At 50.1% G+C, this 13,738-nt stretch overlaps 2 protein-coding genes across 9 annotated transcripts in view; one reads left to right on the forward strand and one right to left on the reverse strand.

Annotated features, from left to right (window-relative positions):
• CADM3 (cell adhesion molecule 3) overlaps nt 1-13,738 on the reverse strand; it is a 28,988-nt gene that overhangs the window by 6,998 nt on the left and 8,252 nt on the right. For 4 of the 6 annotated variants that reach the window (XM_037023779.2, XM_037023778.2, XM_073222124.1 and 1 more), the window contains exons 2-6: nt 4,872-4,973; nt 2,750-2,890; nt 2,078-2,230; nt 1,297-1,434; nt 810-980 (exon numbers count right to left, since the gene is read on the reverse strand). In XM_037023779.2, coding sequence (XP_036879674.1) covers nt 810-980; nt 1,297-1,434; nt 2,078-2,230; nt 2,750-2,890; nt 4,872-4,973 — 705 coding nt within the window. The remainder of the gene's footprint in view (nt 1-809; nt 981-1,296; nt 1,435-2,077; nt 2,231-2,749; nt 2,891-4,871; nt 4,974-13,738) is intronic. The other 2 variants (XM_037023780.2, XM_037023781.2) reach the window with 1 other exon arrangement.
• Nucleotides 5,361-13,738, forward strand: part of AIM2 (absent in melanoma 2) — a 91,925-nt gene continuing 83,547 nt past the window's right edge. For 2 of the 3 annotated variants that reach the window (XM_037023783.2, XM_073222126.1), the window contains exon 1: nt 5,361-6,724. The gene's annotated coding sequence lies outside the window, so the exon portion shown is untranslated. The remainder of the gene's footprint in view (nt 6,725-13,738) is intronic. The other variant, XM_073222125.1, reaches the window with a different exon arrangement.

Genomic DNA, 13,738 nt, shown 5'->3' on the forward strand with positions numbered 1-13,738 from the left:
CCCCTTGGTTCCTCCACTCAGAAAATTTCCAAATTTCTACCTTCCCCAGGGAGGGTAGAAGGTTCCTGTCCATACTCAAGGCAGATTCCCTAGAGAGGTGAGGGCCCTAGGAAAGGTCAGGCGTAGTGATCGTACTAGTGGCCACTTCAGGTCAGGTCAGAGTCCCAAGAACAATGGCAGTGCTGGGCAGGCAGGGGAGTATTGTAGGAAAAGATCTGGGAATCATGATGCCCCAGAGACTATTTGCTACCACGTGTATTTTCTTGAAATCATAGTATGTTTGAGCAAAGAAGCCACCTTAGTGATCCCCATCTTCTTATGTGGCAAATGAAGAATCCGGCTCCAGGGGGTGAAGTAATTAACGCCACCCAGCTAGTAGAGTGGAGGGTAGGCTAGAACCTGCTCTTCTGCCTCCTGATTCGCTACAGTTGCAGATTTCAATCTCCCTGCCCGACACTGGCCCAGCCCTGGGTCAAATCCTGCTGGCTATTTTTTTGTAAATAAAGTTTTATGAGAACACTTGTTTGTTTACAAATCCTCTACAGCTACTTCCCTGCAGGAACAGGGGAGTTAAGTAGTTACTTAAGACAGAGACCATATGAGCCCCCAAAGCCTAAAATGTTTGCTATTGGGCCCCTTACAGAAAAAAACTGCTGACCCTTGGCCTAGTCCTATCCTCTTGTCTCATTTTTTTTTTTTTTTTACCTAGTCACTTATCTGTGCATGTGGCTTCGTGTAGTCACCTGCACTTTCCCCTTCCCCACGCCCCATCTCATACCTGATCCTTCACCCACAAACCTATGACATACATAAAACTTCGATGCGTTGAGAGGTGGATCTGTCAGCTCCCTTTAGAGACTCATGGTTCACAGAGCATATGATATCTGCCCCATCATCCTCCCGGGTAACCTGGAACGTCACGGAGCTGCTCACAGTGAAGGTTTTACCATTGGAATCTTCCTGTATTTGGGTTGATTCTCCTGTAGCACAGAAATAGACACATGCACGCACACACCCATCGACACAGAGTGAGCCCTAACATAGACATGTAATGTAGGCCCCACTGTAGGCATACAGATGGTGAGTCTCAGCTTAGACAAACTTAGAAAGTTGTGAAAATGGATATGTACACACAGGCCTAACACACACACGAGTGCACACAGAATATCTGCCATTCTCCCCTTCTCCTTCTGTATACCTTATGTGCACATGGACAGACACACACGTGTGGCCCTCCTCTCTCATCCTCCTACACCCCCACTGCCACCTTCTGAGCCCCAAGGTAGAGGAACTTACCGGGGAGCTCTTGGTCTCCCATCCTCCAGGTCAGCTGGGCTGCAGGTTTGCTTCCTGAAGACTGGCAGTTGAGGGTGGTTGTCTCCATTTCCCGTAGTGATGACTTGTAGCCAGTGATTGTGGGTTTCTGTGGGATTCCTGCCATGGATAGGAGATGGCCAAGATAGGAAGGACAGGCACCCTGAAGTCACACCTCAGCTCCCCCTGATGAGATGGCCTCTCTTGGAGTCAGGATATTTGGGTTCTGCTTTGGTTTATGATGGGCAGAAGACTAGAGAAATCAATCATCTTTCTCTTTGATCGCCTCCCTGAGGACCAGGAGGGAAGACCTGATGTATAACCCAGCACCCCACAGCACAACTGGGTGGCCACAGAATTAGTGTGAGGCTCAGGGTAGGAAGGAAATTGAAGTATAGGATCAAGATGAGAGTATGTAAGCAACTCTCCTGGAAATTGTAATCATACGTTGCATGCCTATACGTCCCATGTTTCTCCCAAAGAATCTTGGAGGGTAGGTTAGATAGACATTATCATCCTTCTGTCAGAGGTTAGAAACTTCTGGCTCAGAGTAAGAGTTTGTCCCAGAGCAAACAGGAAGTAGAGGAGAAGTGACTGGAGCCCAATGCTCTTTGCATTTCATTCCTTTGGAAAGGGAACTTGGGCTGAATTTTCCCAGAGTGCTTGGAGACTGGCTGCGCTCCGGGCTGCTTCAAGGGTTCACCTAAGGAGATTGGTCTGCAAGGAGGCATGCTGGGGAGACGCTGGGGTTTGGGGGCCTCACCGAGCACAGTGACGAGGGACTTGGCGGTCCTCACGGGCATCGTGAAGATGGAGCAGGTGTACTCGCCCTCATCGGCCAGAGCCACGTTGCTGATGCTGATGCTGAGCTCATGGGGCGTGGATCTAACCAGCTGGATCCGATTGTCTCGAAGGGCTGGGGAGAACCGGGACACTCAGAAGCAGGGCTTTTATTGGCACCTTTCCGGTCTATCTTCCAATCCCAGGTCAACTTCTCTGGGAGAAGAGGTCTAGTGTGGCTTGGAACAGGGTGAGGGGGCTGTCCTGAGTTTGAGCAGTCTTTAGGCCATCCAGTCACTTTCCTGGGCTACTGGGCATACTGGGCACCGTGGCCTCCGAGATACTACGCAGAAAAGTAGGCGGGGCCTGTGGGCCTCCTTGTGAGATGGGTGGGGCAACAACGACATCAGCTGTCACTCAGGGCTCCTTCGCGGTGAAGGCACTCCAGGACCCTGTGGTCCTATATGGCTTAGGTCAGAGATACAACACACGTTTCTCCAGGACCAGTGAAGGAGCCCATGGCGTGCTGCTTCCTCAAATAGCCTGCCTTCGCGTTTCTGGGCCTCTGGTCTGCAGGTGCATTTCCCCTGGGCTCTGCGGGCTCCTCCCCCAGCCCATGGTGCCCGGAGAGAGGGAGAACTCCTCATGGACATACCTCGCTTCTCCCCGAAGTAGAGAGTCTGTTGGGCAGGGTTAGACCACTGCAGGGATGAGTCCTCGTGATCTTTCACTTGGCACTTGAGCACCACGGTGCCGCCGGCCACCACCGTCTCATCTGATGTCCAAGGCTGGCTGTCTGCAGGAGTGGAATGGGGTTACTTCCCTGACCAAGCCCTAGCCCCCCACCCCTTTCTGCACCGATGGCCGCCTCATGTAATTCAGACCGTTCAGGGCCCAGGTGTCTGTGTTCTCTTAAGGCATCGCGGCAGAAGGAATAAAGGTGGTGGGGTGGGGAGGGGGAGGCAGACCTTATTTCCTCTTGCTTTGAATGCAGAGGAGAATAGTCACTTGTTGCATGTCTGCTGAATGCACTGACAGGGCCACCAACATTTAGAGGATAAAGGCGCCCCATATCTACACGTACCACTCCCCATGTATCTTTCCTGATAAGAGTTCTGCCATTCACCTTCGAAAACACACGTACACATCTGTCATTCTATGTTTTGCCTTCCTGCCACCACCTGCTTGTAAGAGCAAGAACAGGAGAGGCGGTTCATACTAATAATCCCCAAACTAAAATCGAGGAAAGGGCCACGCCAGCCTTGGGTTGCACATTCATTTATACAAGAGGAAACTGCAAAATAAACAAACAAAGGAGATAAGAAAAAAAAAAAAAGGAAACACTTTGATACAGAATTTTCAATTCCTCCAACAATCATCTGCAACCTGAACATGTCCCTTTCAGGATCGGTACTAGCCACCCCCAACACACAAACCCGAGTCACCCGCCTCCTGTTATTTTAAGGAGCAAAGGATTAAAGTTCTCCCTTTGATGGGATGGAAATACAGTTCTAATTCCTCTCTCCTTAGCCAAGTTCAACAAACTAAAAAAAGGACTAATAAGGTATCATGTGGATGAGCCATTTGAATCCCAAACGGGCCTTCAAGTCAGGCCTGGCTGTGAGCCCTTTAGACCAGGCGACACTTGCTCCTTCACCCGTGACTGTTCCATGTTCCCCACGGCATGGATTCTCATTCCAGTATTGATTTCCTCATCTTCAGGACTGATTTTCTGTGACCCCATGGCACTGACCTCCGCAGAACTGAAATACAAATACCTCCCAGCTCTGATTCTGAAACAGCCCCAAAACTTCTCTGGCGCCAACTTACTTAACCAACATTATTCTTCTCTGAATAGGAAACCGAGAAACTTTCTTCCTTCAATCCCTGAGTAATTTAAATTTAAATCCCCATGTCCACTGGTCCCCACCTTACCCCTGCCCTGTCCGCGGAGTCCTCTCTCTCTCTCTCAGACACCAGCGCTCCATTTCTAAGAAATACACAAGGAGCGCTCCTGGTGGAGAAGGGGCCCTGGGGAGCGAAGGCAGCAGGTGCTGGGGCTGATGCCAGGCACTAAGGCTCAGGAGACAGTGTTTCAGCGTTTTGAATCCTAACAGTGAGAACTGACGGGGATCTTAGGGATTGTGGAATCCAATGCCCTCGTTTTATACAGATGTAGGCAATGAGGTAATGGTGGAGTGATCGCCTAAAATCATTCTATGAACCAGTGACTCTGGTGAGGACGAGAACTCCGTCTTGACTCTCAATGTAGTTCTCTTTTTATTGGAATGCTCCTCAGGTAATCATATAACTTGAGAATGAACACTATGATTCTGAGATTAGTGAGCCAGGGACTAAATTTGCTGAGTAAATTAGGAAGTGATATATCCCTTAAAAATCTCAATGAAAGGCTGAAGAAACCTTTCATTTACTGCGTTGGACTAGTGATCCTTATGTCCCAGGTTCCCTTTGAAGGATTCCACCTTGACGTGTCTTCCAGAACCTCTTTATTCTGAGTAACAGCCTCCTCCTGGAATCATTTTATTTTTGGAAAAAGGTGGAGGGGAGACAGAGGTCTCTGTACTGGAGGAAGGGAAGGAGGTGATAGAGAAGGTGGTGGTGTAGAACTTAGCACTAGAATGTCAAATGGAAAGGACAGAGAGCTGTATGGTCATGGGGGGAGTGAGAACACAGGGTGGAGGCCGTATGGGTGGGAGATGGGTGGAGATGGTCGAGGGCACCGAGGGACGTTGAGATGAGGGGGCCTGGATTCTCACCTTGACTAGCCAGCATGTCAGGACTGCTCCAGACTGTGGAGCTGATGCCCTCGTCCAGTGGGGCCAGAGTTCCCAGCTCCAAATCCTGCTCCTGCCAGTAGCCTGGGGAGAGAATCTCCATCAAGGATGAGCCCTACGTATGCGCTGCTACCTTTGGGCTCTATACTGGCCTTTTTGGGGACCGGGGAGAGGATTGGCCCCATGGAAAGTAGGCTCACCGGGATACCTGAGGGAAGGTGCGTTTCTCCCTAAGAGGAGAGATGAACTAGAGTCCTGAAAATGGAAGTGTCTGCCCCCTCCGAAGGGGTGGATTAAAGGACGACGCTAAATTTTGTCAGTATGTGAGAGGCAAAGGTGATCTTAAAAGATCATCCCGCCCAGTTCTCCCACTTTACAGATGAGGACGACACCCATTCTTGTCAACCTGAAGGTCACTATAGAAAAATGAAAGACAACTAAAGGTGTTTCATTCCTTGTCCAGAATTCTTTCTGCTAAAATGTTGTATTTTATTATCTATTAAAACAACAGGTTTAATGATTAGAAAACACTCGCATTTTACACTTTTCATAAACGTGTACAGTATGCAACGCCGGCGTTACCATTCCTGCTTTGCACAGTGGAAACAAAATGACTCGCCCAAGGTCATACAGACGGAGGAACAAATGCTGGAAATGAAATCCCCGACTTTGCAGCCGAGGTCGCCCCCGTTTCCAGGTGACCCCCCGACCGCCGCAGACGGGGCGCACGTGGGGGCGAGTCCCCCGCTCTCCCCGCAGTGCCGCTCCCACGTCGCATCGCGGACCCCCGGGGCCTGGGTCGCCGCCACGAGGCCTGGAGGCGGCCCCCAACCCCCTGTGAAGCGCTGCAGAGTCAAGGGCCCCTTCTGCCAACTCAGCCCGAAGTGGCGGAGGGACAAAGAACCCGGCCGCGCGACCTCTTCAGGTTCTCCCGCCGAGCGCCCACAGGGAGCCAATCGCGTGCGCGAGACGCAGTGAGGTCACTGGCTGCTGGGCAGAGTCCGGAGCGGCGTCCGGCGGAGCCGGGAACTTGGCGGAGAGTCCGGCGCACTTGCCCCCGGGCGCCGGGGAGAGAACGAGGGGGGCTCCGGCGCCCAGGCGGCGGCATCGGGGGCGCGGGACTGAAAAGAGAAGTGGGACGTGGGTTTGGGGTCGCGGAGAAGAAAGGGGGCGGAATGAGGGAAAGAATGGCCGAATCAGAAGGAAAGGGGAGGCGGGAGGGGCAGGAGGGCTGCGGGTCCCGGCGTCCCCGAGCTGCACGGCCTCGGCGGGCGCGCTCCCCGCTCCCCCGCTGCCCGGGGACCTCTGCTGAAGATGGCCGGAAACTGCGCGGGCCGGGGGAGCGCTGATGCCCCGAGGCGGCGGGAGCTGGGGCCGAGGAGCAACAGGTAGGGAGAGGCGGGCCGGAAGGCGGGCGCGGAAAGTGCTGACGCCGAGGCGGGAGGGCCGGGCACCCGGAGAGGCGGCCCGGAGAGGCAACTTCTGTGCGCATCGAGGGCGGAGGCGACCTGCAGCTGGTGAGTGTTTCGTATTATTTTCCACGCTGTGTTTGTGGGTGCTTCAACACCCAGCAGAAAGCCAAACTGCTGGTGCGGAAGCCTGGGTGATGGCAGGACAAGGGGCAGCCGGAGACAGGGCCGTGCCCGGCCCGCAGTGTTGGTACCCCGCGCGCAAAGTATGCCCTACCTGGGCCTCTGTGCCGATGAACGGAGGGAACAGCCGTCCCACACCTCGGCACAGGACTTTGCGTTTGCCGAGACGATGTTCAGTCTTGAATTTGTTTAATTTCAGAACAGCCTGTGAGACAGGAGGTCAGACGGAATCCCGTTTTAGAGGTGAGCTGTAGTGAGGTACAGTCGACGTACGGAAAGGCACAGCAGCGCACGCCTCTCCAGAATCCTCTTTCTCGTCGGTGGTGCTCTCTGACCTTTTTCAATGGGCTCTTTTCCTTGGAGCAATTCTGCCCACTGTAGTGCAATTTACCGGCTTAGTTATCGGTCTCCTTATCTAAGCTCTGAGTTGTTTAAGATCCCAGGCCTTACCTTACTCATCTTTGTATCTTCAGCACTTAGCCCAGGGGTTCTCAGTACATTTAATTCGCCCTAGTGATTCATTGGGTCACAAGTGGCGCTGTGCTATGCCTGTCCTTGATGGGGCGGACCATGTATTCTGTTCAACAGCGTGGATTTAGTCTTCACTCTCCTGCTGCTTGGATCTGTGCCTCGTTCTGCATTCTCAGTTGCTTTTCTCCTTGCTTAGATTCCTTTCATCTCTTCCCTCCTCCTGCATTTTGCTGGCAGTTTTTTTTTTTTCTTGCTTAGGGTGAATAAGTGAAGTGGTGAGGTAGGTTTTTCAAACCAAATGGAGCTGTGCAGATGAGGGGTCTGATAACTAAACAAATAATCTCCAGTAAATGGCATATATTGTCTCAGGTTTGCAGGGAACTCACTGTGATTTGTAGGGTGTTGAGAAACAGATTAAGGGGTAGCTATGTTTTTTTTTTTTTCCTGCTGGGGGTGGTATTTCTCCCTCTAATGCTGAAAAGTACTTATGATCTCATGCCTCCTCTTGAGACCTGTGTGTTAATACGCCTGAAAGTTTTTTTTTTTCTGTTTTCATAAAATTGTACACCTGTAATGATAAATTCTGAATGGCCACTCCCCCAGGACCAGATGAGTGATTCTAATGCTATCCACAGAAACAGATAAGTAGCAGAAATTATAACCTGGGTTATGAAAGGCTTGTGCCTTCTTTGGATTTAGATTGTGCTGATGTCATGAGAGAGCAGTACAAACTCCCCCCATGGATTCAGAATAGAAAAGGAAAACTTAGGAGTGGTCTCAAAGGGCTGCAGGACTTTGAAGTAGAAATAGTGAACATTCGGCTCACGTTGGAAGGAAATGCAGACATCGAGACCACAGGACCATTAGTGAGGAGAGGCCCAGGCTTCTCAGGTAGAAACACAGATGAAGAGAGCTCCAGTCACATGGGTCATGTTATTTCCCTGCTTACACTTCCTTACTGACATTCCACTGTCTGCAGATAACGTCCAGATTTGGTAACCCAGCCTTCAAGATCCCATACAGTCTAATGCCAGTATACTTTTCACTTTATCTTTTCTTTACTTTACTCCATCCATATCCTAGACATGTGATGCCATTCAGAATTCTTTCTATGAATGTTTTGCTTTCCTCCATACATTTCCTTTCCTTCAGTAGCTGTTGGTAATGCCCATCATCCAGCTTCCTGCATCTAAACTCTCTATCCTTAAAGTCCTTAATGCCTACTTTTTGTGGCACCTCCTTCAAAATGTCTTCCTGATTGCCCCAGAAGGCAATAATTTCTGAGTTCTCGAGTTACAGCACTGGTCTATTTTTCTTAAATCATGCATCACTCTCTACTTTGTATTGCGGGTTTGGCTTCCTTCCTATATTATAAAGATTCTGCAGGTAGGGTTGATACCTGATTCATGTCTCTATCCAGTACTGGCCCTGATACAGAATATGGCACATAGAAGGTACTTAATAAATATTTATTTAATATATGAATCAAAAGATGCTGAGCATCTATTAGGAAAACTAGGCTCAATATATGCCAGTGAGGAGGAAATAGGAAGCCAAGCAGGATAGAAAGAAAGAGTCCAAAGAAGAGGGCAGACCGTTCAGAGGCTGAAGCTCTAGAAGTCTACAAGATGGTGGGAATCGATATTTATTGATCACCGTCTGTGTGTCAAGATTCAAGTTAGGTGCTCCATATTCATTATTCTAGAATGACCCTCTGAATAGGTATTGTTATGCCCACGTTAAGGATGCTTTAACTAAGACTCAGAGACAAAGATTCAGCGAAGGAAGTTAAGTAACTTGTCCATATGATGGATCCAATGCGTGTTGGAATGGGACAGCCTTTAACCTTAGATCTCTCTGACCACAAAGCCCAGACTTTTCGCCGCATATCTGTACTGCCTCCCTCTGCAGAAGCGTGTGTTTTGTGTGGGTGGCGGTAGGGCAGGAATGAGAGGGGTACAGATTCCTTCCTGCACTGCTGACCAATATTCACAGTTCTTACCCACAGTATGATAAAAAGAGCAGTACAGCAAGTTGGAAATGGGTGCCTGTGGTGGTGGTGGTATGATTTGTACCCACTGAATTACAGTTTTAATTGGATTTCTTAATGTGTCTTCACCTTTGGGGCTATTTCATTCACCCCGAAGAGCCTTCCTATGCGGGCCTCTTTAGTTAACCAAGCCACAGACGTGTCCAGTTAAAACTAACACAATGCCTTCATGTTTTCATAGCACTCTGGCACCTAGGCTAAAAATTGAAACACTGTCTCCTTGTTTGCCTTCCAGTGCTCTGGGGATTTCTTAATTCTTGGTTTATTTACACACGAGTTCCAGTATCTTTAAGACGCCCAGCATTTTAAAGGACAGAGTAGCCCTTTTTGCCCACTGATTTCCTTCCGATTGATTGTTCAAATTAAGAGTAGCAGAGGTGGGAACTGGGGACCTCCTGATGTACTTCTTTAAAGCATTGGCACGTGTGATAGTTTTGCACCCACAGCACAGGCCCTCACACATAACAAGTACTCAAGAAATACTCATGGAATAAATAAGTGAGTGACTCCAATGAAGAAAAATGTCTTGGGTCTCCAATTTGACGCTAGTAGGGAGGTCTGAGTGTGCCGTATAACCCCTGATTGCCAGGTTCGCGTATCTCCCTGCCGTGTCCGCTTTGGGAATCTGCCTGCGCACAGGGCCACAGGGGCACATTTGGGTGGGGACAGAACTCTTGTGCACAACCGCTGCTGGCCTTGCCAGGACTCGGGTCCAGGGTCCCACTTTGCAGACGATACAGAAAACCAAGTCCCCGAGTGGGAGTTGATGATGAGGATGATGATGATTCAGCATTTCTCTAACTCCGGAGTTAAAAATACTCTTCATCCCAGCCTACTTGTAATTCCTCACGACTACCACGACAGGTGGGTGGGGGAGTGTTATCTCCAAGGGAGAAACACTTTGGGGGCTGTGGCCCAGAATACCGAAGGGACCCACTTTTAGAAAGGTCTGCCCACACCCAGCGTGAGGCTCCCTGGTCAGGCGACCTCATTCAGGTTCTTCCCTGGCCCCGGCTACGCAGTGAGCTCTCGGGCAGGTTCGGGACACACACAGAAGAGAATGGCTATGGCAAAATCAGAATTAGAACTCAGCTCCCGGAGCTTTTCTTTATGCCCAGAGCCACATTTTTCTTGAACAGTGAATGTCTGGTTCTGGAGGAAAGTGGCCCAGTTCCCTGAGCCCTGATATAGGCGATAACTCCAGGATTTTGAGGGAGTTACTTTGGCCAGAGTGCAACACTCCCATCAAAGGGGAATCTCTTTATACTTAACTTTCCACAATTGCTCTTAGGCTACCAGGAATTATCCTACTTCTGCTGAGGTCGTTGTGTGGTTTCGTAGTCTGAGACTTTGAGGGCCTGAGTGTCAAAATACTGTCTTACTTCCTGCCTCCCATCCCTTCCTGACTTTGCCATCCCCTGAGGTTCCTGTTTCCGAACGTTCCTGATATGACAGTGCAGTCAGACAACCCGGGGCTGTACGAGGTGGGCGGTCACTGTCACCTGGGATTGTCAGTGTTCTCAGGTGGCGTTCCTTCCCTGTGTGCTCCTCGGGGACGGGCCCCTGGGCCTGCCCAGGCAGGAGGTCTCCTAGAGGGTCTCCTTGCTTCGCTCACCTATGCTCCAGCTCACATGCACCCCGGCCCCGCAGCGCCCAGTCACGCCAGCTGCTGCCTCCTCGACCCAGGCCTTCTCTCCGGCTCCCTGCCCCCTCCACCCTCTTTCTGGCTGGGCTCCCGAGACCGTGCTCCTCCGTGTTCCCTCCCCTCATCATTTCTGTTGCTGTCTGGTTTTTCCTCTTGGAGTCTTGTTTATTGAGTTTCCCTCAGGCTCCCAGCAGTCTCTTGGGCGGGAGTCAGCAGTCTCTGAGCTTCACTTTGCTCCCCCACGGGGCACCCAGGATACGAGTGAAAGGAGGTGGTAAATAGAGATGGGCGGTAACGAGTGCCTAATGTGCTGACTTGCCCCATAGCCTGCTAAAGTGTGGCCAAGAGGTCCAGATTGATAGAATCAGGGATCCTGTGCTATTAGATAATCCAGGAGATGGAGGCTTGGAAGGGACTTATCTGGGCTCAAACAGGTTTTTCTTACCCACTGGCATATGTCGTTGGTTCTGTCCTAAAGAGGTTGTTGAAAATGAAAGGCTTTTGTTCCCTGGCTTGGAACGGTGTGTGGCTAAGCTTTTCCAGGCAGAATGAGGAGGAGGGAACCTTGGGGGTGGTCGGCTAGCTCGCCTGTGGTGGGAGTGAGGGTAGGGTTCAAACAAAAAGCTTATCTTGGTGTTAACCCTCTTTTCACTGAAAAAAACAAAAACCAAAAAATCAAAATAACCTGTTATTCTGTTTTCCAATATCCAAATATTAAAAAAGAAAAAGCATCAAACTTTAATAGGACATGAATAAATATATTTTGTGTATTTCATAAGATGCCAGTTTTCATGTCTGGCCATTTTCTACTGACCCCTAATGGCCAGAGGTTATTCCTAAGCTCTTTTTGATTGTACCAGACAGAGGATGGAACTCATGTCCTTTCTGACCCCTATTACCAAAGTTCCATAATTCCTCTTTTTCTGTTTTACCTCATTCTTCCAAAAATATTTTCCCTTATTTCTTAGAAACATAGATTTCTAGAGTTGTCAAGAATCCTAAGTAGCATCTAGTGCAAACCTCTCATGTTAGATACGAGAAACCAAGGCTCAGAGAAGTTTAGGAACTGGAGCGTGGTCACACAGGCAGTTTGTGGAAGCTGTGGTTGCAACCATCCCCTGTACTCATTGTCATTTGCCAGCAGCCCTGTGTACTATCTAATTCAGGGGTTAGGTTGCCAGTTAGTGATTTCGATTCTAGTGACACCCGCCCTCCCTGCTCCCATCTGCCTGTGTCTTGTAGCGATGGGTCCCAGGACCCTGGACCTCAAAGAAGTAACGCTCCTAAATGCCAGGCAGGTTAGGAAAGTTGGGGTGATACGAGGAGGGAGACCCTGAAGATGTAAAGAATGGCATCTTAAACTTCAGAGCCTTATGAGCCAACCCCAGTCCTCACAAAAGAGGAGGCCAAGGGGCAGAAGTGCCCTTGGGAGTCAGAAAGGGTGATTACGCGGCTGGGCCATGGGTGTGCGTGTGTACACGCTGGCATCTGTCTAGTGGGGGGTGGGAGGGGTGCTGACCTGATTGTGAAGTGGGAGACAGAGACTTGAAGGGAGAAAAGTGCAGAGGAGCACGTCCTATTCTTGGGCTAGAGAGGGAAACAAACCTGGAGGCAGAAGTGGGCCTGCGGTAGGCTGAAGGGAGGGGGGGCCCTCAGAGACTTAGTTAAGATTCCCAAGGAGCAGAGACTGGGAAAGTGGGTGGCAGAGGAGGAGGTGGGGACAGCTGTTGCTTTGATTTGCTATTGAGTCAGTGTTCTCGGTGCATTAGCACTGGGAGGGAGCCCTAGGCTGGCCCCCAACAAAAACAGGCCCCTCTGTCGCCAACACTGTGTTGTAGCAAGAACTGCAGTTGGGAGACACAAAGGAAAGGGACCTGATGCCCCACAGCCCCTTGCTAGCCTTAGCTCCTTCCTTCTAGGACTGGCTGTGCTCTCTAGACAAGCATCTAGTGTTCTGTACCGAGAGGCGGGGAGTGGGCGGGTGGGGGATGAGGCAGAGCAAAGCTTATGGCTCAGTCAGATCTCCCAGAGAAAGGGCTCTGAGTAGGGGTTCAGTCTCTCTGTGGTTTCTCAGGTGAGCCCCAAAGGCTGGGCATGACATCGCTCCAGTTGCCAGCCCCGAGCCGTTTGGGGAGCGCCCATTTACCCCCACCTCCTCATTCGCTTCCTGGTGGCTCACACACTCAGAAACCAGGACAGGCGGGACCTGGGATCTGCTGTCTGATGCAAGGGACAGTCGGAAGAGCGACTTTGTCTGAGCTCTTAGATGGCCCCGTGAACCGTCTGCAGGCACTTTATACCCTTTCCCTAAATTTCTCTCGCTGCTTTAACATGTAAGTAATAGAGCTGGGAAAAAATTCCTGCACCTAGAAACTGTGGAGAAAGGAAATACCAGAATTAGGGTGGAGGAAATGAAAGTGAAATTCAGTTGAACTCATTGGGAAATATGTTCAATTATGGGAAGTTAGGCACTGGCAATGGGAATGGCAGGAAAGCGGGGGGCAGTGGGGCAAAGTAAAGATTCCCCAAGGATGCAAAGCCTTGCTCCTGCCCCCACCCGAGCCTCAACGCCAGTTTGAACGCCCTGCTGAAGTCCCTTCCTCAACAGGCTCTATCTTATTCTCCTTTACTCTTTGTGTCACACTTGAGAACATTTCAGGCTGATGGCCTGGTGTGGGATAACAATGCTGTGAAAAAGTTTAATTTGTTAAAAGTCAGGCAAGAGAGTTTTCATCTGTGCTGGCTCTGATTTTACTGTCTTGTTTTTACTGTTTCCTTCACTGGGTGATCAGAGGCAGGGCGGGAAAGACAGGTTCAGGGCAGTGACCAGGAACAGTACTTGAAGAAAAATGTGTTCCTCTACACACACCCACACGCCTCTAGGTTCCCATCTTCCCCCAATCCTAACAGATTTAGTCTCTTTTACTTTTCTCATTTAAAAATGTATTTTTCTAAGAGTGGCACATTGTTCCATTAACCATACTTTGTGCCTTCCTGGGAATTTAACTCTTCTGTGAAACAGACAAAATTCTTTCCAAGTCCATAGACCTCACAGTCCCCAGAATGTTCTGGCCCAAAGATCTCTTCCTAT

The sequence above is a fragment of the Manis javanica genome, chromosome 14, assembly GCF_040802235.1.
Source record: "Manis javanica isolate MJ-LG chromosome 14, MJ_LKY, whole genome shotgun sequence".
NCBI classification, from domain to species: domain Eukaryota; kingdom Metazoa; phylum Chordata; class Mammalia; order Pholidota; family Manidae; genus Manis; species Manis javanica.